Here is a 25,515-nt window from a genome sequence, read left to right on the forward strand (position 1 = left end):
AAAACTATCTGTTTTACCATATGCCTATGGCTTATTTTTGGTACATGACATCAGAGCATGTAGACAAAGTTGTTTTGTAATGTAATCTTTACGTCAGTTTGCAGTCTGTTCATAGCTCTACTCTGAGTGGGGGTTTAGGTGATGGAACCTGACAAAGGAAAATGTACTGGCCACTCTATGTACATGGATGTATGGATGTATACTTAATGTCTTACTGTTATGTGTAAATTACATCTGCTGGTCATGTGGTTGAGATGGGGTATTATGGTTTGTGTTGTGTGTCTGTGTGGAGTTCAAGTCTTCTGTTGTGAAGTGCTCCACATACATTTGTTGACTTATGAGGCCCACTCACTCCCTACCTCAACATCACAGGAGATGTCTGGCTTATGCGCCTATCTGATAAAACCAGGAAATGACCCAAATTGGAATAGCTTTATCTGAAAACCATGGAAGTTTTGCATGTGTCTCACTCTGCACCTATACATCAATCATAGAGTGTAGAGAACTTGTTAGCCACACTCAATCGTATTTAGAAAATAACAGGCACTAGTAACCAGGACATTGTAATATTCTTAACTCAGTTTGCCATGCAAAGGGACACAATAGAAATCCCTCTCCATATAAAACACTTCGGACTGCATGTAGTTCTCCTCCCTCAAACACAATGCTCCCCTTCCGGTTTCTCATACAAACACACAAACAGGCACACCAGTCAATAATATACATATGTGCTTGCATCTTACTGTGTAGACAAATATAACTGATGTATATTTTCACAGAGACAGTTTGAGAGACATTTCAAAATGAATGATGGGACATACTGTTGCCAAACAGCATGTAGTGGTCTTACTATGTTCAAATAGATACAGACTGTGTCACAACCCCTTTATAACCTCTCCCTGTCTCCAATAATGGTTGAAGCTTGAAATATGTTTTCACAGTATAGATTTGATATGGTTTGATCAGTCCAGAGAGAAAGGTAGGTTCTTTGAAGCTACAATCTTCTGTTATAGTGTTTTGATGCTAGTGCAAATTAGGAGAGGTCAGTGCAGCCTGACATTCTACGGGGCATAAAGGCACATTCATTTCTTCTTATGTCCCTCGAACAGAAACCATGCCATAAATATGATGAATCATCCTCAGCCCACATGATATGTAACAAATTATGAATGTACTATGGAGGATGGTAGACTTGAATGACTTTCTGAGAATTTGAAGAGGACTAAATTGCATAAATCAGCAACTGCTGTGCACAGTGATGGTCCTGTTATTCGTATGTGGTTTTATATGTGGTTTTTAGTGCAGCAGTTGTAGTGGTTTAGTGAACATTTTCACAGAGACGCTTCCCTCCCCCTACTAAATGACCTTTTTGGGTTGACCCAGATGACGCATTTAGTTTGGAGGAACATCCTGGTCACATGACCAGGGCCATTCCAACACCTGCTTCTGCGGATCAAGTCCACTCAACGGGAAGTAGCAGGTGCTGTATATAAAAAATGCACACTTAAAATGTGGTTCAAATGCATGCAAGGGACTTTTGCAGTGCAAGGGACAAATAACAGCTAGTTATGACTTTCTGTGAGGCAGAGAGGAAAGATCGGGGCTTTTAAAATAATGAATTAGGATGACTTCATGGTGCCAATCCAAGGGGTTTGTATCTGAATAGAGTGCATTGTAAGGTAAAATGAACACAACATTAGCAAATAATTTAACACTTAGAGAAAATGAATGGTAAAAAAACACACAAAAATGTAAAAAGATTCACCACATCACTGCTTGGGCAGATATGAGTGCTTATGAAAGGTCATAGGTTACAGGTTAAAGGTCAGCCATATCCTCGTCCATCTGCACTGTCTGTAATTTGGCCAGCTCCTTCTCCTCCCCCGGCTCCATCTCCCCACACATGACACGCACCATCTCATTCACCCCATCGCCACTAGCGTCCACCTTATTCTCAGACACAGACATGTAGTTGTTGTTCATGCCAGGGCCCAGGAGGTGTGAGGAGGGGACAGGCTGTGGGTTGTGGCCTCTGAGGTACTCCCCAGACTGGAGGAGGTGGCCGTTCGGGTCTGTTTGGGCCATCAGAGGGGTGCTGACGGTGAGGGTGGTGTAGACCTCAGGCTCTGGACTGGAGGAGCTGACCGTGGTTACGTCAGAGGAGGGGGGGGGGCCCTGGCTGGAGGGGACCTCCTCTGAGTTTAGGGGGGCTGAGGAGTAGCTGAGCTGACCACTGGGGTCCAGGTGAAGGCCATGGTGGTAAGAGTACACCCCACCGCCGCCACCTCCCTCCAGGGGCTCCTTCTTGATGGAAGTCTGTCCAGCATTGCCCATGCTGTAGAGAACCGTGCTGGGATGCATGGAGGCCATGGCCAGCTTGTCCTGATGGTGCTGGTGGTGGTAGGAGTCCTCACTGGAAGAACTGACTGCTACATTGTTCACTTGGATTGTACCTGGGATAATCAAATGACAGGTCATTATACATCTTATACACCTTACAAACAGTACTTTATACCCTTATCTCTGAACCACTATAACCCACTCCTGCTCGACTCAACTAACATAGTCCTCCAAATCTCTGGCTTCACTCTTACTGTACTGTTGCTGTATGTTCTTAACTTACAGCAGAAATCCATCTGAAATCTCTGCTGTGTCTCTCTCACACCTTCTGGTTTTTGAAGCTGACCCTGTGGAACCCAGGAGAGTTGTATTGATGTAAAAGCCTGCTATGGGCCAACGAAAAGGCTTTTTTTCTTTCCATTTGACTTTTCTGTTGTCCTGGTATGAGGTCTCTGCTTTTTGTCAAAGTAAGTGCTGTAATGACTCTCTCCTCGTTAGTACGTTTTTCAGCCCTGTGATTGTCTGAAACAGATTCTCCTCCTCTCTCCCCCTGAGGTCAGGAGTGTGCAGTGATGATGACTCAGAACCTGTGTTCTATTCATCTCTATAATTTTCCAGGACCACCATATATCGCCACACAAGATAATGGAGTGTGTGTGTGTGTATGTGTGTCTGGCCTTTGCATCTAGCCCCAACTCACTGCAGTGCAGTAACAAGCCTCTGGGCTCAGACCCAAAGTCAGGAAGGCCAAATGCTAAGGTAGCTTAGACATATTGAACGCATAACAGAGCTGATGACTACACCCATTGCTATTTCAATCCAGGATTCATTCATTTTATTGAAGAAGAAAGGAGTTTGGTTGCAATATTTGGTATATTTGAAAGGTTAGGGTCAACTACCACCATATTCTTGTAAATGCACAGATAATTTCTCTTTCATTAGCAATGAAGAAGACATTAAATCCTAAAATACTCGAAACAATCATTATTTCTCACCAATACCTCTGAAACTGTTATCGACAAAACTTCAATGTGGATTTTCAGTTTTCAATGTAGCTGACACAGAACTGACAACCAGTTAAAGTCAACCCACCTTGTGAGAGTGCTGAGGAGGAGGAGCCAGAGGGGAGCTGCAGAGGAGGAAGACCCACATTGCTGTTGAGCAGAGATGCCCCATTGCCGTCGGATATGCTGCTGTGCACATGGACCTGACTGTAACCGCCCAGCTGGAGCGCCCCTGAGGATGAGCTGAACGTGAGGACGGACGAGCCGCCATTTTGAGCTGCCATGCTGTTAACCCCCTCCAGTTTCACCTCTGCCCCGTTCACACAGCCAGAGTAGGAGGAGTAGTCCACACTGGAGCCACCCAACCCCTTCTCCTGGCCTGCCTGCATCTGTATGTCCATACCAGAGCCCCCCATCAAGACCCCCCCAGAGGGCCGCAGGGAGTTGAAGGCCAGGGGCTGGACGCCCAGGTTGAGCCCGTTGAACAGGATGTTGCTGGGGGCCTGGAGGTAAGACGAGCCACCGTTATGGAAGACAGTGGAGGGGTTACTGGTCACTAGGTTCCCGTTGAAGAGCACCCCACTGCTGGATCCAGGGGGCATCTTGATGTCCCCAATCTGTTGAATGACCAACCCACTGTCCAGAGACCCTGTCTGCAGGGGGAGGGCCCCATGGGTCATCGTCCCGTCAGATGAATTGGAGATGGGGCATGGAGAGAGCTCCTCCTGTCCTTTACTAGACTCATCCTCTGTGCTGTGGTTGCCATCAGATTCACTGTGGAAAAAAAGCCAGAGAGAAGGGAAAGTGAGATATAGAAAGGAGCTCAGGGACTGTCTGAATGAAATATGTCCTCCTCTACACTTTTGGTAGACTTTAATGATAGAATTGTGTGAGGCAGAATAGAGGTCAGAGAAGTAAGTTGTCCTACTAGTTTGACTTACAGTATGTTGCTGTCATTTGTGAGCGCAGAGGTGGAGTCTTACTACTGACAGAGTGAGTGAGTGAGAAAGACACATTTTGAAACCGAAATAATCATAGACAGACCTGTGAGAATGTTGAGAAAGTGTGTGTGCGTGTGTGTTTCTCACTCAGTGGTAGTATGTGCGTGTGTGTGTATGTTGGGAGGTAAACATTGCATAAATTAATCAAATATTGCATCACTCACTACCAAGGAATAAACTGTCATTGCCTGTAAACAGAAGGCTACAGAGGGTAGTGCGTGCGGCCCAGTACATCACTGGGGCCAAGCTCCCTGCCATCTAGGACCTCTATACTAGGCGGTGTCAGAGGAAGGCCCTAAAAATGGTCAAGGACTCCAGCCACCCAAGTCATAGACTATTCTCTCTGCTACCGCACGGCAAGCAGTACCGATGCACCAAGTCTGGAACCAATAGGACCCTGAACAGCTTCTACCCACAAGCCATAAGACTGCTAAATATACTGAACAAAAATATAAACGCAACATGCAACAATTTCAAAGATTTTACTGAGTTACAGTTCATATAAGTAAATCAGTCAATTGAAATAAATTAATTAGGCCCTAATCTATGGATTTCACATGACTGGGCAGGGGTGCAGCCTTGGGAGCCAGGCCGACCCATTGCGGAGCCAGGCCCAGCCAATCAGAATGAGTTTTTCCCCACAAAAGGGCTTTATTACACACATAAATACTCCTCACTAACAGGGATGTAAACAAATTTGTGCACAAAATTTGAGAGAAATTAGCTTCCTTTGTGTATGGAAGGTTTCTGGGATCTTTTATTTCAGCTCATGAAACATGGGACCAACAATTTACATGTTGTGCTTATATTTTTGTTCAGTGTAGTTAACCAAATAGCTACGTGGACTATCTGCATTGATCCCCTTTTGCACTAACTCTTTTGACTCATCACATATGCTGCTGCTACTGCTTATTATCTAGCCTGTTGCCTAGTCACTTTACCCCTACATATATGTACATGTCTACCGCAATTACCTCGTACCCCTATACATCAACTCAGTACTGGTACCCCGTGTATATAGCCAAGTTACTCATTGTGTATTTATTCCTTGTGTTATTATTTTTCTATTATTTTTCTATTTTTCTCTCTACATTGTTGGGAAAGGCCATAAGTAAGCATTTCACTGTTAGTCTACACCTGATGTTTACGAAGCATGTGACAAATAAAAATTGATTTGATTTTGATTTGAACATATTGGAAAACACGTTATTATTTGCATACTAAGAAATATGGCTGACTTGTCAATGCAACTTAATCCATACATCAACTGTCTTAGCCTATAGAAATAGTGATACAACCACAAAAGTACAAATATAATTTTATAGGATCTTTGTGGGCACAACTACAGAGGTGATCCATGGAGATCTCACAAACATGGCTTCAAAGAGCTGTCGTGACTACCAAAAGTTTTATCCCATGGAGAATAAATTGGATTATAGCCCTCCTTTATTTATACTGCTTCAGGACCTATAGTAGGCTTATACGACAATACGACCAACAGTGGGCCTACCATTTGGTGCAATTACATTCCAGGGTGACAAATGTCAGCGGTCGCAGCGTGACAACACAAATGGTCAAATACCTTTATTTGTAATTTGGTGGTGATTGGCATATGGTTTTGTTGATTTTTTTTTGTTTGCATAACTTCACTTTTTAAGTTTTACAATGTCAGGAAAATATTAAGAAATCGAACAATGCCATTTCCAATTGTATTTTTCATCATGAGTGAGTGACTGAAACAGCTGCATTTCCCTCCCTACAAAAAAAGACTCGCTCTCTGAAATAAAGAGCCTCATTGACTCTGAGAAACTTCTGCTTCATCGTCCTGAGGCCTGCAAGCCAGTTATTGAAGAAGGGTAGCTTATTCCTCTTCTGCATAAATTAACGTAATAACTGGCTTATAATCACTTATTTTGTCACTGAAAGGACAATCATTTTCAGTCATTGGCAATATAATTATTGGCCTCCACATATTCGAATGAACTGGATTACAAACACAAAACACGTCCTTCAAGCAAAAATGCCTATGAGATCATCTTTCGGGAAGTGTGTGCGTGCATTTGCGTATGCGTATGTGTATGTGTGTGTGCGACAGAGAGAGAGAGAGAGATGGAGAGAGAGAGAGAGAGAGAAAGAGAGAGAGAGAGAAAGAGCGAGAGATAGAAAGAAAGAAGTCGCCTCCACCAGGTGCGCGCGAGCTTTGTTCACAGAGAAGAAAACATAAAAAGAAGGGAATATATCTGCCTGCCTGGGGGTGGGGGATTTTCAAACGAAACGCTGAAGGGAGGTTTTCTGATTCCTCTCGGCTTAAAAGGAAAAGGAAATAGCCAAAGTGATTTATGTGGTGAGGTATTCAGTTGGTTTTGAACACACACAGGTGAGGTATTCAGTTGGTTTTGAACACACACACACACACACACACTCTCTCTCTCTCTCTCTGTCAGGAGACTATTTAATAATTTCATACTTATAGGCTAAGTCTATAAAACAACTTATTTATAACACCATTATAACACCATTTAGACTATAAAAGTTATGTTCGGAATAGAGCAGGCTAATGTTGGACTGGTATCCATGCTCTTAGTGCCTGAACACGCAAATGAAACCCGATCTGGATGGCAACAGCCTCATATTTCAAAACATTAGCGGCGTGTATGCTACTTGGCACACTTTTTTTGTTTCGGAATTACTCTATCTAATGTTAATTATTTACGTTGTTAACTCACACACCAAGCTATATGGGCGATTTCCATGCAATAGCCAGAGGCAGTCATGTGTATGATACAAGGAAAGCCAGCTCGACCTTGCCAGCAATAATCTCAAAAATTATTCCTGGTAATGAATTTACAATTTAAATGTCCCATTACGCACACTGTTCCATTTGCGTAAAATCAAGCAATCAACTGATCATTTATTTGTTATTTCTCACCTTTTTGATTGTGCTTCGGACGGGTTTCTGTCCCTCTGTCTCCTGTTTTTGAACCAGTTGCTGACCTGTGTCAAGGAGAGTCCCGTGATTTTAGCGAGGTTTCTTTTCTCGGCTGGAGAGGGGTATCTATTCTGCTTGTATAGATCCTTCAGCGCGTTGCGGGACCTCTCTTTGAAGCAGTATACTGTCTCTTCCCCGTCCCAGATAGTCCGGGGGAGTGGGTACTTTCTCCGCAGGCGATATTTATCCACGGCGCCCAGGGGTCTCCCACGCGCTTTCTCTGCCTCGGTGTACCGTGCCTTGTACCATAGGTCTTGCAGCGAGGAGTGGTTGGACGGACTGAAGCTGTGGTTCTCCAAAATACTGTAGAGCTCCTGGTACCGAGCCTGATGAAAAGCGACAAGAGCTTGGGCTTTCAGGATGCTTTCGTTACCGCGTAGCAAATCACTCTGTGGTAAGGACCATAAAAACCTGGCCAACCGGTCCACATTGCCTCCCTGCTGCAGAGCCTCGCAGACGCACGCCACTTGCTCCGGGGAGAATGCCAGCGAAGAAGTCGCGCTCACCAGAAGTTCACTGTGGACCGCATCAGTGTTCGAAGTTGCGCGCTCCATAGACAACTCCGCGGTATCCAGCGCAAGAAGCTTGATACACTCTCGCCTGTCTGTCTTCACATTTTCCTTCTGGATGTCATTTGAAATTGTGACTTCTCCTGAAGAAGAAGACATTTTTCAAGCCTTTCCTGGTAAGTCACTCCTCCCTGGTTCCGGCAAGCCTTCAGCCGATCAGGTTACCCTCTCGCCATGCGAACGCGATCGAATATCTGGCAGCAGCTGTAAGGGGATAGCGCTCCCCTTTCGTTCCAACGTGACTTTTACTCTGCGGGAACTGTAGCAAGAAAGGGGCATTGGGGTCTGTCTGCAGGATAGCCACCCGATTGGCTACGAAGGGCTCCGCCAGGGAGGAGCGACCTCGACCCAGAGAGGAATGTTTGGTTTGCAGCTGTCCCTCAAACATGACGTACAGTATTTCAGAGGCTTACCTGTACAAGGTGAATGTGTTTGGGATTTTGATATGGCAGCAGAAAATACTATCCATATTGTCTGCATTATGGCATGTTATTTTTTGATTGTACCAACTGAGCTCTGCGATAATGAACTGCCCTTTTAGCTAAAATAAATACTTGGTGAGATGAAATAGCGTACAGTAGCCTACTCTGTATGGCCTACATTATGCATTCAACTCCAACTTCGATTAATATAAAAAAGCAAACTGATGAAAGTTCCTTATGCGTTAGCTCAGTTAATGGTAATGAACTGATAGGCTATTTGATTATCATAATGCAACAATAATATATAGATGATGCAAATACCTATTATCATTAGGCTATTATTATTAACAATGTTTTTTGCTGATTATTGTAGTGAGTGTCTCATGTTTTCGAATAAATTATCTAACAGGCTATCAAATGAAAATGCATAATTTCAGTTTAAAAAAACGAAATAAGCCTAAGCATTGTGGAACGCTGAAAAGTTCGTGTGTGTGTATGTTTATTCTTGTTTTCGTAATCTTACATTTGACAATAACAAGATTTATCACTATTGCGCATTTGTCCACTTAGTGCGTTGCGCTTAGAGGGACCATTAACTAGGAACCAATCTTACCACCGACGTTCTCATCGGGACTATTTAAATGTGACACATTTTACCACTTGCGTGAACTGTTAAGAAGGATGAATAACTTGCTAGTTCATTGTTGACATTCATTTTCTGTGCTTTGTAGAGCTAGACGACCAATGGTGTCTGAGATGCAAGACAACACAATACAGGAATCTGTCCCTGAAACTAATGGTGAATGTTTGTGGCCACACGCTGTGAGTATCCATTCATGATGACTAGCTAGCCTTCCTAGCTATTAGCTGCATGTTTTCAAACCGTTAGATGAATACATATATATTATTTAGCCAGACAACTACAACAAGAAATAGAAAATAAACTGTAATGTTAGCTAGTACTTCTGTAACGTTAGTTAAGCTGAAAGTGAGGAGCTATTACCTTTTGGTGCGTGATGTCAACATTCATGTTTGCTTGTTTTCTTTTCTTTCTATCTGCAACATAAACACGTCCCTTTGTCTCAGCGTGTCTTGTTTACAAGCTGTACAGTATGCACACGTTTATTTTTTAATAAACAACGCTGGCTTGTTGTTTATTTTGATTACAAGAAAATGTGATACGGAAACTGTGCCCATATATCAATTCTGGTTGATGTAGTGCCTCAGTCTCTTTGGAAGTAACAGAAAAAAAGATTGCAATAAAGCTGTTCCCAAAATTCCCCCTGTTTTGTAAGCCCAGACATCTGCCCAGTCTCCGTGATGGAGAGGAGACAGGTTGATTTTATGGGTGTTGTTATGCAGTGACAGTGAAGCTTGAGGAAAATGCTGGTGTCTGCTGGAGCATATGTTCGACCCTGTATGTTTATTGACCGTACCATCAGGATGTGGCTGTGCTTCGTCATCAGGTCAGCCCACTCATAACTCAGAGCTTCTGTTCTGTCTGGACGCAGGGTCACACTGGGAGAAAATTTAAATAACTTTGCAATAAAGCAATTTAGAGGATCGCCCTTCCCTAGCTCCGGTCACCTTGCTGGTGCTCTTCAGAGCTGTTTACCAGATCATCAGGGTGCTGCTAGGAAACTGCAACCACACATATTGGGACATTGTCTTTTGACTGTCCCGACTGCTGGTTATTTGACTACTTTTTGATTTCAAGGTTTGGTGTGATGATGTTCATGCAGAATATTTCCACAATCTCGGAACCCAGAACCAATCCGATCTGTCACCAGAGATAAGCCTAAACTTGACAAAAGTGAGATTTGATTTTATCATAGTCAACACACTGTCTATAGGCTTATTTGAATGGAATTCTAGAAACAAAAATATCCTGCCCACCTGTTTACCTAACCTGTCTGTCTATCTGCCTTCCTGCCTGTCCGTTGGTCTGACTGTCAGTTGGTCAAGCTGTGGCAAGGTCTTATCTGCAATGGGGAGAGACTCTTGCTGACAGCTGTCAACGCTGTGAAGCCATCCAGTCTAGGCCGTCCCGCGCGCGATATGGAACCACTCCACCCTGCATCTAAATTTAAACCCCACAGTGGCACATTTACTGTCCCCGTGGCCAGTGGCCTTCTGTTATTTATTACCTACGCACGATGGCGCAGGGCCTGTGTCCTTTGGCATTTGGTGACGGGCACAGTGCACAGCACAGATGCCGGTGGGCCAGGGATATTAGGTTGGGTAGGTACAGATCAAGGAAGGAGTGACAGGGACACCTCTGCAGGTGGAGGCTAGGTTCTTGTGTGTCTTGTCAGTCACCTACCCTTTAGAGGGCAGAGCGATGTAGTTTATCCGAAAAAACTCATTTTGGAAATTTTACTCTTTCCCATGCTTGATGATGTACCTTGTAATTTATGACATTCCTCTTCCCATTAGTTAAAGAGCCAATCAAGTGTCCCAGTGTTTTCTGGCTGTGGCTCTGCACGTTTTTTAGGTGTCACAAGCAGGAATGGGGCATCACAGCAGGTTAGCAGTGTTCGATGGCCAGGTGATTACTACACAAAGGGATCTCCTGTCTGGGCCCAGGCACCACAGCTGCTTGTGTGGGAGTCTAGAGCATGGAGTCTAGAGCATGGAGTCTAGAGCATGGAGTCTAGAGCATGGAGTCTAGAGCATGGAGAGGGCTTCATGGGAGAAACGGGTGAACCAGCCCCTATGTGGCTGCATTGCTCCTACCTTCACTAGTGTATAGGAGGGAGGGAGGGAGAGGAGGAGGAGGGAGGGAGGCAATGTCACTGGCCCTTGGGGTTGCTGAGGGGGAGGGGGTTGTTTTTGCTGTGCCAGGCCCCTGTTTACCTCCCTCCTGACTTGCTGACAGCTGCAGATGGGAGAGATATGAGCTCTGAGCAGGACAGGTGAGAGGGAGGATTGGGGGGTGCAGGGCTCGCTCACCATTCTGCTGCAGTGAGAACAACCCTGGGAGAGAGGAAGAGACTGAGGGAAAGATGGCGTATGCTAGAGAAATCATGTGGATGATGCTGGACATATTACCGTATAGTCTATGAGGCCCATATGCCCAGCAGCAGGAGAAAGGCACAATCTGAAAGATGGTGCTGCAGTGGATAGCAGCTGTTTTACGGGCTCTTGACCAATTCTGTCACCCTGTGTATTAGTGATATATGGGTTGACTCATAACCTGCAGTCCCCGCGCTTATATCCACAAAATATTGTGTGGATGAAGGGCAGGTGGGCGGCAGTCGGGTTGAATAAAGGGAAAACAATACATTAATAAATCCATAATGTATCATTCTTGTGCAATTTATGCTGAGTGAACAGTTTATTTTTATTTATTATGCTCAACAGTTTCCCGTGTGTATCAAGAATGGTCCACCACCCAAAGGATATCCAACAAACTTGACACAACTGTGGGAAGCATTGACGTCAACATGGGCCAGCATCCCTGTGCAATGCTTTCAACACCTTGTAGAGTCCATGCCCCGATGAATTGAGGCTGTTCTGAGGGCAAAAGGGGGTGCAACTCAATATTAGGAAGGTGTTCCTAATGTTTTGTACACTCAGTGTATATCTATAGGCTACATTGAGGTTTTTCTTTAATTATTTTTAGGCTATCTGGCATTAGTGCGTAAGTCTAAGCTTTAGGGCCTAACTTTACACTCGCCAAATAGCCTACACGCCAATTGCCAAATGCTTTTGGGAATGGGCAGAAAAAGTTAACATCGATCCACTGAGGCAAAAAGAACAATTTCAGAGAAGGGAGGGCCAGATAGAAAAGTAATGTTTGGGAAAGATTTGGTGTAGTGGTAAAAGAGGATGATTGGAGTGCCTATGTTATGTGTGATGATTGTGAGACGCTATACAAATTCAACAGTCACAAGACGGGGACTTCAAATAGGCCAATGGCACGTCAAGGGAACTGTAGCCTACTGTTCAGATGGGTTAAATGGAAACTGAAATATGGACACTGACTGTAGGTGTATAACCTCTCACATAGTCTTTATATTAACTCCTGCAGAATTAAGCATTTCTTGCAGTAAAATTATACACCAAATGTACATTTTGACTCAGGAACAGCATCTTAAGAGAATGCGAATGCTATCTTTATCAGCATCATAAAAGCTAATACTATTTCAACCACATAAAATATACATCCAAGCCAAACTGAAATCTTATCAGAAACATGTTGGGTCGTTTTCACAGCTTTCTATTTCATTACAACCAGTCAAACGGATGTCCTTTGGAAATTTAGCACAGAAAATCGTTCCCATTTTTTTGTTGTTGACTTATTGCATTTTCTCCCCGGTCCCTAAATGTCTTCGCTCTGCAAAAGAAGCAGAGATGACGGAGAACTTTTCCGATGTCAACAAGATTGAAGCATTCATTCTATCGATTTAAGGCGTTATTCTGGAGAGCAAGAGTTTATTTAGTCTTCTAGGGTAACATAATGACAGAAGAGAAGCTACTAATTATAGATAAGTTGACTAACAAATAGCCGAACAAAATGTCGGAAATTATAAGCAGAAACGTATCTAAATTAGGCAAAAAAATATCCTGCACCCCCTGTCAAAAAATCTATCGTTAAACATTGTGTATTTATTCCTTGTGTTTTCTATGTATTTTTCTCTCTGCATTGTTGGGAACGGCCCATAAGTAAGCATTTCACTGTTGGTCTACACCTGTTGTTTACGAAGCATGTGACAATAAAAATGGATTTGATTTGACAATAAGAGAAAGGGTCCTAAACAAATGGCTCTTCTGAGAGGAGCTAGCCTGAAGATGGCAAGTTCACTTTGACAGTCTTCTCCCTCCAATCTTCTCATAGCTTAATCTCTTTGCCCTAGAATTACACAGGATTTCCCCTGTAGTGGGTCTGTTGTGTGGTCCATTTATGGAACAGGGGGCAAGCTACGCCCCACTCCTGGCCCTACCTGATGAATGGGCTCTTTGTGGGTCTGTGGAAACAAGCAGCAAACCCCCCTTTTACCTCCATATGGCTAGGCATATACATCTCCTGTAGCCTGGGGCCACAGTGAACATCTGCCCCTACTGGGCTGCACTTGAACAGGGGGCTCTCTCATGGTCCTGGGGACCAACCACGTACAGGATCGTTTTGTTTAATTTATGTTGTTTTGTGCTAAATCCAGCAATTGTTGAACACTAGGCCAATTTGCTAATGTTTTGTGAGCTTTTTTCTATACTAGAGGGTGTGTTGGTATTAATGATCTTTTGGCAGGTTTGCTTTGTTTTACGCATATCTGATATGTAAACAGGTAAAGTCCAGTAGCTCTGCAGTTTCTCCCATAACTGCTTTTTCCTTTAGAATCCTGCTGATGAGGTGATAAAGGTTTACTGCCTTAGGCCTAAAGGACTCAAGTTCTGAAAAGGGTTTGAAAGAAATGCGACTTTGGAAACATAACATTTTCTACAAAAATATTATCACATTGAAAAAACAACTACATTTTGGCTATGTTTTGGGGTTAAAATGGTTGTAGTCACCCCAGATGTGGCCATTTGGAAACCAGATGTTGGGGCTTGCTTCTGAAGGTGGCCAGCTAAGAGCAGGACGCCTACAGAAGGTGAATTCCAGTGGAATAAAGCTCCACAGAGACTTAATTAAAAGTGTCTGTGCAAACGTTTATCCAGCCTCCCCCCTGCCCGCCCCTCCTGCTGCCTATTTAGGGAAGATTTAAGGCCTTTTCCATTGTCTTTAGGGTCCACTCCTCACTTGAGTGTGATTGATGGGTAAACGCCTACCTGCTTAAAGGTGTGATTGATGAGTAAATGTTGCTCGGCCCGAAGGTGGCTCTGGTGGTTGTTATGGCCGTGTTGTTGGGATGGCTTGAGGAAGGACCCTCTGCATTGGAATGTTTTCCTATTGGTGGAAATTGACATTTGATGATGGGATTTGTGTGTCATGCAACAATTTCCTAGAACAGCTCTGTGTTGGCCAATGAGGGAAGGGAACACCTCTATGCAGTAAGAGTTATTAAACCAGACCAATAAAGGAACACTGAGACATGATGAGATGTCTAATGTAGTCCTGTGGTTAGCCTTCCTTAATCGATGCAGTTTATAATGAAATATTTATCTCTAATTTACCGTAACTGTTTTGTCTTTTTGGGGATCTCATTAATATTAGGCCAATTGTTAGAGCACTTTCAAGGTCATAACAAATTATTACGATCCTGACAATGTTGAAAGAAGCCAGAGCCTCTCGGAGAACTTCAGCATCAGTGGAATTTGAAATAGTTTAGTGATGAGAAGCTGTGAGTACTTTGCTGAACTGGATTTTTCTATTGTGTGCAGCGTGGCACGCTGACTGTTTGAGTTCCTTTTGAAATGATATTAGAAAAAATACATTTCCAGTGCAGACAGACACTCTTTGGCAGGAGTGTCAGATTCATTGTCTGTGTGAAGGTTGAGGGTTAATCAACATTCCATTCATGATTCCTACCGTCTGAACTATTACATTAAGGTAATATAAGATGGCCATTATCACCTGTTGTGGGGCTGATAACTCGCATACATATTATGTAAAATGGAAATATACCACCAGGCCATTGCTAAGGGAAAGTGCATTAGACATGCACAAAGGTAATAGATTTTGACATGCTTGCTCCATAGAAAAAGTTTTTTCTTCTGTAAAGCTGTGTGTGTTTGACACATTCGTGTGTCGGTCTCCTCAGATGTGAGAGCTGTGTGGATATGCTGTTTGTGCGTGGCTCGGGGACCTGTGTGCAGTGTGGCACGCCCCTGAGGAAGAGTAACTTCCACATGCAGCTCTTCGAAGACCCAGCCGTCGACAAGGAGGTGGAGATCCGCAAGAAGGTGCTCAAGGTGTGAGTGAGGGGCACAGGGGAGAAGGGTGTGTCTCTGTGTTTGTGTTCAGCCCACTCCTCCCTCTCCTTAAGCTGCTTTTGTCATTATGCTGTTTGTTTTGTAGACAATGACCCCCCAGGGGTTGCTCCAATAGGAAGGCTCTTTTCCTGCCTTACATCTGCCTCAGCCCCTCCCGTTCTGTCCATCCCTCATCTTTCTTTCTTTAGCCCTGCTATTTCAATGTAATGTGTGCAAACAAGTATTAGGCCTGATAATTACAGTATATAAACTATTTTTTTCTAAAAAAAATTATCAGTTACAACAAGAGAGACTTTGACTTCTCCAGCCTGAGAGAATACAATGACTACTTGGAACAAGTGGAGGAGATCGGTGAGAGGAGGCTGTGGACTCAGGAGAGATGGCGAGATAGAGGGGGAGATGCAGCCTGGTCTTAGTGCATTGAACTGTCTCTGGCCTTGGCTCTGGATGTTGAAGTTTTACAGGCGTCAGTGCCAGCCAGGGTCAGAGACCCACCAGTCTCTGTGCCAGCTCTCAGAGATTTCTGTCAGATTGTGTTTGCACTGTGACAATGGGTTAGACCTCTCCTATGGTCACCTATGCTTACATCATCAGAAACATGGCTTATTACTTTTAGAGCGATACAATGGCAAGCCCTTGAATTGAAACATTCAACCTTACTTATACATGTAAAACACAATGAATTATCTAGAGTCCGATGCTTTGCAACATCATACTTTAGGTTGTTCCGATTTCAAGTATCAGCCCTAGATTTGAAGTGAAGTCCATGCTAGTGTGTTGATGGAGGGCTGCCCTGCTCTCTCCTCTCCAGTCTATAACCTGACCATCAACCTAGAGGTGGAGGGCACCAAACAGATCATGGAGGCGTACCAGAGAGCGAATAGAGACATCATCCAGAAGAACAAGGGCAAGCTGGTGGGTACCTGTAACCCCACACGGACTCACTCTGCTTTGCCTGATGAAACTCATCGCTTATGCATTATTCTGTTGTATTACATGGTCTAGCTCCCTCTCTCACCATCTGTCTCCTCCTGCAATACTCTGTCTACTAGGATATGGATATGTGGTCCTCTGTAGCTCAATTGGTAGAGCACGGCGCTTGTAACGCCAGGGTAGTGGGTTCAATTCCCGGGACCACCCATACAAAAATGTATGCACACATGACTGTAAGTCGCTTTAGATAAAAGCGTCTGCTAAATGGCATATTCTTTATTATTATTATATGGATTATTCTCTCTCTCTCTCTCTCTCTCTCTCCAGCAGACGCGAGAGCAGGAGGAGTTGGAGGAGCTGCTGTTGTTGGAGCATTAGGGAAATAAGCATCGCAGGCTGGAGACTGCAAGAGGCACAGAGACCGCTACAGTGAGGGAAAAAAGTATTTGATCCCCTGCTGATTTTGTACGTTTGCCCACTGACATAGAAATGATCAGTCTATAATTTTAATGGTAGGTTTATTTGAACAGTGAGAGACAGAATAACAACAACAAAAATCCAGAAAAACGCATGTCAAAAATGTTATAAATTGATTTGCATTTTAATGAGGGAAATAAGTATTTCACCCCCTCTCAATCAGAAAGATTTCTGGCTCCCAGGTGTCTTTTTATACAGGTAACGAGCTGAGATTAGGAGCACACTCTTAAAGGGAGTGCTCCTAATCTCAGTTTGTTACCTGTATAAAAGACACCTGTCCACAGAAGCAATCAATCAATCAGATTCCAAACTCTCCACCATGGCCAAGACCAAAGAGCTCTCCAAGGATGTCAGGGACAAGATTGTAGACCTACACAAAGCTGGAATGGGCTACAAGACCATCGCCAAGCAGCTTGGTGAGAAGGTGACAACAGTTGGTGCGATTATTCACAAATGGAAGAAACACAAAATAACTGTCAATCTCCCTCGGCCTGGAGCTCCATGCAAGATCTCACCTCGTGGAGTTGCAATGATCATGAGAACGGTGAGGAATCAGCCCAGAACTACACGGGAGGATCTTGTCAATGATCTCAAGGCAGCTGGGACCATAGTCACCAAGAAAACAATTGGATACCCACTACGTCGTGAAGGACTGAAATCCTGCAGCGCCCGCAAGGTCCCCCTGCTCAAGAAAGCACATATACATGGCGTCTGAAGTTTGCCAATGAACATCTGAATGATTCAGAGGAGAACTGGGTGAAAGTGTTGTTTTCAGATGAGACCAAAATCGAGCTCTTTGGCATCAACTCAACTCGCCGTGTTTGGAGGAGGAGGAATGCTGCCTTTGACCCCAAGAACACCATCCCCACCGTCAAACATGGAGGTGGAAACATTATGCTTTGGGGGTGTTTTTCTGCTAAGGGGACAGGACAACTTCACCGCATCAAAGGGACGATGGACGGGGCCATGTACCGTCAAATCTTGGGTGAGAACCTCCTTCCCTCAGCCAGGGCATTGAAAATGGGTCGTGGATGGGTATTCCAGCATGACAATGACCCAAAACACACAGCCAAGGCAACAAAGGAGTGGCTCAAGAAGAAGCACATTAAGGTCCTGGAGTGGCCTAGCCAGTCTCCAGACCTTAATCCCATAGAAAATCTGTGGAGGGAGCTGAAGGTTCGAGTTGCCAAATGTCAGCCTCGAAACCTTAATGACTTGGAGAAGATCTGCAAAGAGGAGGGACAAAATCCCTCCTGAGATGTGTGCAAACCTGGTGGCCAACTACAAGAAACGTCTGACCTCTGTGATTGCCAACAAGGGTTTTGCCACCAAGTACTAAGTCATGTTTTGCAGAGGGGTCAAATACTTATTTCCCTCATTAAAATGCAAATCAATTTATAACATTTTTGCCATGCGTTTTTCTGGATTTTTTTGTTGTTATTCTGTCTCTCACTGTTCAAATAAACCTACCATTAAAATGATAGACTGATCATGTCTTTGTCAGTGGGCAAACGTACAAAATCAGCAGGGGATCAAATACTTTTTTTCCGTCACTGTACAGGCCAAGAGGAAGAGCAAACGGGCTCTACTAGATAAACTGGTGAGACACCTAGACATGTACACAGACACACACCACATACAGTCACACTAATAAACACACATTGCCACATAGGCCAACGGGAACAAATGGTAAGTTATAGAACAATCTGGTGACACACGTAGAGGAAGAACAACCAGGATATATAAGATGAGCCAATGACTAGGCTCATTAAGAGCTTATTACAACTCCTGGCAAGTCTCCTGGCTCCTGGCATTGTGTTTAGCTGCAGGCTTTAGAAGTCATTGTCCCTGTAGAGCAGCCTGGTAAAGAGCTGTCACAGATAGCAGGTTGAGCTGTTTGTTTGTTTAAACACTGGGCCTCTGTTGTCTGTTGGGAGATGAGCAGTAAGACCCCAGGGACACGCTCCTGTGCTTTGGCATTTACAGTAGAAATCTCTTCGGCCTCACACACACACACACACACACAAAGAGATATACACTACTTGACCAAAAGTATGTGGACACCTGCTCGTCGAACATCTCATTCCAAAATCATAGGCATTAATATGGAGTTTGTCCCTCCTTTGCTGCTATAACAGCCTCCACTCTTCTGGGAAGGCATTACACTAGATGTTGGAACATTGCTGCAGGGACTTTTTAATTTTTTAGTCATTTTTAGCAGACGCTCTTATCCAGAGCGACTTACAGTTAGTGAGTGCATACATTTTTCATACTGGCCCCCCATGGGAATCGAACCCACAACCCTGGTGTTGCAAGCGCCATGCTCTACCAACTGAGCTACAGGAGGCCTTGGACTTGCTGAATGGACTTGCTTCCATTCAGCCACAAGAGCATTAATGAGGTTGGGCACTGATTTTGGGCGATTAGGCCTGGCTAGCAGTTGGCATTCCAATTCATCCCAAAGGTGTTCTATAGGGTTGAGGTCAAGGCTATGTGCAGGCCAGTCAAGTTCTTCCACACCGATCTCGACAAACCATTTCTGGATGGACCTCGCTTTGTGCACGGGGGCATTGTCATGCTGAAACAGGAATGGGCCTTCCCCACATTGTTGCCACAAAGTTGGAAGCACAGAATCTTCTAGAATGTCATTGGATGCTGTAGCGTTAAGATTTCCCATCACTGGAACTAAGGGACTTAGCCCGAACCATGAAAAACAGCCCCAGACCATTATTCCTCCTCCACCAAACTTTACTGTTGGCACTATGCATTCGGCGAGGTAGCGTTTTCCTGGCATCCGCCAAACCCAGATTCGTTTGTCAGACTGCCAGATGGTGAAGCTTGAATCATCACTTCAGGGAACGCGTTTCCACTGCTCCAGAGTCCAATGGTGGCGAGCTTTACACCACTCCAGCCGACGCTTGGCATTGGGCATGGTGATCTTAGGCTTGTGTGCGGCTGCTCGGCCATGGAAACCCATTTCATGAAGCTTCCGACTAATAGTTATTGTGCTGATGTTGCTTCCGCAGGCAGTTTGGAACTCGGTAGTGAGCGTTGCAACCGAGGACAGACAATTTTTACGCGCTTCAGCACTCGGCGATCCCGTTCTGTGAGCTTGTGTGGCCTACCACTTCGCAGCTGAGCCGTTGTTGCTTCTAGACGTTTCCACTTCACAATAACAGCACTTACATTTGACCGGGGCAGCTCTAGCAGGGCAACTAACTTGTTGGAAAGGTGGCATCCTATGACGGTGCCACGTTGAAAGTCACTGAGCTCTTCAGTAAGGCTATTCCACTGCCAGTGTTTGTCTATGGAGATTGCATGGCGGTGTGCTCGATTTTTATACACCTGTCAGCAACGGATGTGGCTGAAATAGCCGAATCCACTAATTTGAAGGGGTGTCCACATTCCCTTGTGTGTGTATATATAGTGTATCAATGATCAAATAGACTGATAGTGTTTGCAATAGATCCTGATAAGGAGCCATCAGCAGATCACCTCCAGCTGTACATTGTTCTGCTCCACACCTTCCTTTCTGCCTGGTGATGAAAACACTCCCAGCTCTGTGCCCACTGCCCGTCCACCCCGACAATAACGTCCTGCTCCCTCCATGGATGGCGTGCATTTCAGACCTATAAGCTTGGCAACACTCCACTGGAGAAATTGCAATTTTCAACCTTCGCTTAATGGAGGGGAAGACGGTGCAGTGTACTTGATAAAACATCATACCACCAGGGTTTTTAACATGGCTTGCATCAATAATCTGATGACTAGCCTTGAACCACCTTGATTTGTTATTTGTGCAGTTATAGGGATGAGTGTGTGATTGATATTTTGAACTCTGAGGTTCCCAAGTTCCACATCTCATTACATGTACCAGTCTTCGAAGCACCTCCCCATCTTTTACTTGGCGTAAATCCGTTTTTTGCTTTATCATAATTCAGTGGTTGTTGAACATACAGTGCATTCGGAAAGTATTCAGACCCCTTGACTTTTTCCACATTCTGTTACGTTACAGCCTTATTCTAAAATGGATTAAATAGTCCCCCCCCCCCATCAATCTACACACAATACCCCATAATGACAAAGCAAAAACAGGTTTTCAGAAATTTTAGCAAATGTATTAAAAATAAAAAACTGAAATATCACGTTTACATAAGTATTCAGACCCTTTACTCAGTACTTTGTTGAAGCACCTTTGGCAGCATCGGGGAGCGTCGCTGCACAGCTATTTTCAGGTCTCTCCAGAGATGTTTGATCAGGTTCAAGTCCGGGCTCTGGCTGTGCCACTCAAGGACATTCCGAGACTTGTCCCGAAGCCACTGCGTTGTCTTGACTGTGTTCTTAGGGTCGTTGTCCTGTTGGAAGGTGAACCTTCACTCCCAGTCTGAGGTCCTGAGCACTCTGGAGCAGGTTTTCATCATGGATCTCTCTGAACTTTGCTCCGTTCATCTTCCCCTCGATCCTGACTAGTCTCCCAGTCCCTGCCGCTGAAAAACATCCCCACAGCATGATGCTGCCACCGCCATGCTTCACCGTAGGCATGGTGCCAGGTTTCCTCCAGACGTGACGCTTGGCATTCAGGCCAAGGAGTTCAATCTTGGTTTCATCAGACCAGAGAATCTTGTTTCTCATGGTCCGAGTCCTTTAGTGGGCTGTCATGTGCCTTTTACTGAGTGGCTTCTGTCTGGCCACTCTATCATAAAGGTCTGATTGGTTGAGTGCTGCAGAGATGGTTGTCCTTCTGGAAGGTTCTCCCATCTCCACAGAGAAACTCTGGAGCTCTGTCAGATTGACCATCATGTTCTTGGTCACCTTCCTGACCAAGGCCCTTCTCCCCCGATTGCTCAGTTTGGCCGGAAGGCCAGCTCTAGGAAGAGTCTTGGAGGTTCCAAACTTCTTCTATTTTAAGAATGATCAAGGCCACTGTGTTCTTGGGGAGCTTCAATGCTGCAGGAATTCTTTGGTACACTTCCCCATATCTGTGCCTCGACACAATCGTGTCTCGGAGCTCTACGGACAATTCCTTCGACCTCGGCTTGGTTTTTGATCTGACATGCACTGTCAACTGTGGGACCTTATATAGACAGTTGTGTGTGCCTTTCCAAATCATGTCCAATCAATTGAATTTACCACAGGTGGACTCAAATGAAGTTGTAGAAACATCTCAAGGATGATCAATGGAAAGAGGATGCACTTGAGCTCAATTTCAAGTCTCATAGCAAAGGGTCTGAATACTTACAAATAAATAAGAAATACCTTATTTACATATTATTTTTGCAAACATTTTTAAAAACATGTTTTCGCTTTGTCATTATGGGGTATTGTGTGTAGATTGAGGGAAAACATTAATTTAATCAATTTTAGAATAAGGCTGTAACGTAACAAAATGTGGAAAAGGTCAACGGTTCTGAATACTTTCCCGAATGCACTATATATATATATATATATATATATATATATATATATATATATATATATATATATATATATATATATATATATATATATATATATATATATATATATATATATATATATATATATATATATATATATATATATATATATACACACACACACACACACACACACACACACACACACACACACACACACACACACACACACACACACACACACGGAAATATGATTACTTACCTCATACCTGTATTTGGATGTTCCCCTCCAGGAGCGCTCTCATGTCCCTGCCACCATCCTGCTGGCCGAACACAAGGACCGGGCCGCCCAGCTGGAGACCCAGATTGAGAAGCAGAAACAGGTGGTCAAAACCACCATCTTCTCCACCGGCATCCCTATAGTGAGTACTGCACGCCACATACAAACACACTGACTGTCCTGACTGTGCAGGCCGGATTAAGCCTACCACATAGTTGGCATGCAAACAACATCCAAACAGGCTAGCTCACACAGACATGCTAGTGAATGTCCAGCATGCACCCTGAGTCGGCCTAGTCTAGCTTAACGTTAAAGCACGATGAGCTCATACGAATACTCTGCCTACGTGACTTCACTCAATGGTAACGCATGGTTAACTTCCTTACACAGAGCCCAATGCAGGTTAGCTTAATGGGGCACACACTATGCCCTTTAGGTCAATGCTAATTCATTGTTGGCATATTACAGTGGTGGTCAGTTTAGATTAGCTTGATGCTAATGGTTGGGGAGCCCCTAAAGGAGGTTGTTGCTGCAGTGTATTGTGTCCATTCCCTTATCGAGGTTCTCTGCCTGGTGTGAGAACAAGCCCTCAACTCCTCTGTAATGTCATCACATTCCTACCTGCAGCCCTCAGAGAGACCGAATGAGGGCTCTGGCTCTGCGTTTTGTTGAGCTGTCAGCTTTGTGTTATTCAGGGTGTCTGTTAAGGACTTCTTCCATTTGGCAACTGCTTCGTTTTCCTCCGCAGTCGTTTATTTTCATTTTACCGTGATGAGATAAAGCGATTCCATCACCGTCCCATCCCCTGCCTTCTTCTCCTCCAGCCCCTATGAGAAGCGTGGCGGTCTTCCCAGGGTGCAACGGTGCGTGGGAAGAAATCTCTGCTCAGTGCTCACCTAGTCTCAACTCCATGACAGTGGAGAAGTCTCTCTCTCCAGTGGTCTTTCTCCACACACTCACTCATTCCTATACATTACATTGGTGAAAAACCTTTTATTCCATCTCATCAGCCTAGCTGGCATGGGTGATCCTCTGGTCAATGTAGTTGTACCATGAGTGTATTTGATATCCATTTAAACCCAAAGACACGACCACCACCCATTCTTCATCCACCAATGGGGGAAAGAGCTGCTCCACTATGGCTGGCTTCACATGGAGGAGGATGTGGTTCTCTGTAACTGACTGGATATGCAGCATGAAGTCGAACTTGCTGATGGAGAAAGGGTTGTAGGATGCTGTTGCTCTTGGCTCTGACTCTGGCTGTTTTTCCTCACTTTTCTCCTCCTCCCTCTGGCTCGGGTGGGGTAGAGCAGTTGCCAGGCGTGTCTGGACACCGCAAGGCTTCAGTTGGGCTTCAGTGTGGTTTTTCTTTCCCCTCACCTCAGAGTCCAGAAGACTAACTTCTGTTTGACTTGGTGGCGTTTCAAGATGGCGCGGTTGATTCCTGCAGAACGCCGGCTTATTTAGTTCAGTTATTTAGTTTTATTTATTTTGTTTGTGGTGTCCTGTTGAGGTACGATTCAAATGAGAGAAGATGGAGTCGTGTTGCTGTCATTTCAGAGAGCGAAAGGGAGAGAAAAACATTAATTTTCCCATCTGAGAATAATCTTTCCATTAATCAATAATAGGCTGTATGAAGGGTTGTATCAAGGGTGCTTCTCTCTCCTCTTAACTGTCATGTCCTGGACATGGAAGCAGACTTAGAGAAAGATGGAGAGAATGAAGGAGGTGAAAGGTGAAACGACTGCAGCGCCTCCATGGTCATGTCTCGTCTCCTCTGGGGGTTTGGAAGCTCGGGGTTTGGCCCCACAGAAGACTCCGCAGGCAGGCCGAGGTATTTGCATTTATTAAGGAACCCCATTAGCTTCTGCCAAGGCAGCAGCTACTCTTCCTGGGGTCCAGCAACATTAAGGCAGTTATATACAATTTTAAAATATTACATAAAATATAATTTCATAAGACTTTTCATATCACATTAAGTGTGTTCCCTCAGGTCACTACTCTACTACCACATATCTACAATACAAAGTACGTGTATGCGTGTGCCTGTGTGTGTCTCTTCACACTCCCAGCTGTTCCATATTTGTATCTGTTATTTAAATCTGATTCTACTGCTTGCATCAGTTACCTGATGTGGAATGGAGTTCCATGTAGCCATGGCTCTACGTAGTACTGTGCGCCTCCCAAAGTCGGTTCTTGACTTGGGAATTGTGAAGAAACCTCTTGTGGCATGTCTTGTGGGGTATGCATGGGTGTCCGAGCTGTGTGCTAGTAGTTTAAACAGACACCTCGGTGCATTCAGCATGTCAACACTTCTTAGAAAAACAAGTAGTGATGAAGTCAATCTCTCCTCCACTTTGAGCCATGGGAGATTTATGTGCATATTATTCATGTTAGCTCTCTGTGTACATTTAAGGGCCAGCTATGCTGCCCTGTTATGAGCCAATTGTAATTTTCAGGCAGAGCAGCGTTTTATTACGTACAGACTTCTCCCCATCTTAGCTACTGTTGTATCAACATCTTTTGACCATGACAGTTTACAATCCAGGGTTACTCCAAGCAGTTTAGTCACCTCAACTTGCTGAATTTCCACATTATTTTCTACAAGGTTTAATTGGGGTTTAGTGAATGATTTGTCCCAAATACAATGGTTTTAGTTTTAGAAATATTTAGGCTTTACTCAAAGCCAGTGGCATGCCATTAGTAAAGATTGAAAAAAGTAAGGGGCCTAGACAGCTGCCCTGGGGAATTCCTGATTATGTTGTAGAGGCTTCCATTAAAGAACACCCTCTGTGTTCTGTTAGACAGGTAACTCTTTATCCACAACATAGCAGGGGGTGTAAAGCCATTACACATACACTACCGGTCAAAAGCTTTAGAACACCTACTCATTCAAATCTTTTTTTTATTTTTATTTTTTTTACTATTTTCTACATTGTAGAATAATAGTGAAGACATCAAAACTATGAAATAACACATATGGAATCATGTAGTAACCAAAAAAGTGGATTGCTTTTCTAACAGTCTTGAAGGAGTTGGGTAGTGTGTTGGGTCATTGTCCTGTTGAAAACAAATTATAGTCCCACTAAGCCCAAACCAGATGAGATGGCGTATCGCTGCAGAATGCTGTGGTAGCCATGCTGGTTAAGTGTGCCTTGAATTCAAAATAAATCACTGACAGTGTCACCAGCAAAGCACCCCCACACCATAACACCTCCTCCATGCTTT

At 44.2% G+C, this 25,515-nt stretch overlaps 2 protein-coding genes across 2 annotated transcripts in view; one reads left to right on the plus strand and one right to left on the minus strand.

The window, feature by feature from the left end:
* Window positions 1-1,818: 1,818 nt before the first annotated feature.
* On the minus strand, window positions 1,819-8,002 carry LOC311145403 (homeobox protein SIX4-like; the record flags this gene model as incomplete). The annotated part of the gene is made up of 3 exons (XM_084181631.1): window positions 1,819-2,453; window positions 3,433-4,118; window positions 7,275-8,002. 3 exons carry the CDS (start codon window positions 8,000-8,002, stop codon window positions 1,819-1,821), a joined length of 2,049 nt encoding a protein of 682 aa, XP_084037757.1.
* A 998-nt stretch (window positions 8,003-9,000) lies between these two features.
* The window catches only part of LOC311145895 (CDK-activating kinase assembly factor MAT1-like), a 70,977-nt gene continuing 54,462 nt past the window's right edge, over window positions 9,001-25,515 (plus strand). The window contains exons 1-2 of the mRNA XM_084182263.1: window positions 9,001-9,147; window positions 22,301-22,429. Of these exons, the coding sequence (XP_084038389.1) occupies window positions 9,070-9,147; window positions 22,301-22,429 (207 nt within the window). The 5' untranslated portion in view covers window positions 9,001-9,069. The remainder of the gene's footprint in view (window positions 9,148-22,300; window positions 22,430-25,515) is intronic.

This window comes from Coregonus lavaretus (assembly GCF_964263955.1).
Source record: "Coregonus lavaretus genome assembly, chromosome: 18".
Taxonomy (NCBI): Eukaryota; Metazoa; Chordata; class Actinopteri; order Salmoniformes; family Salmonidae; genus Coregonus; species Coregonus lavaretus.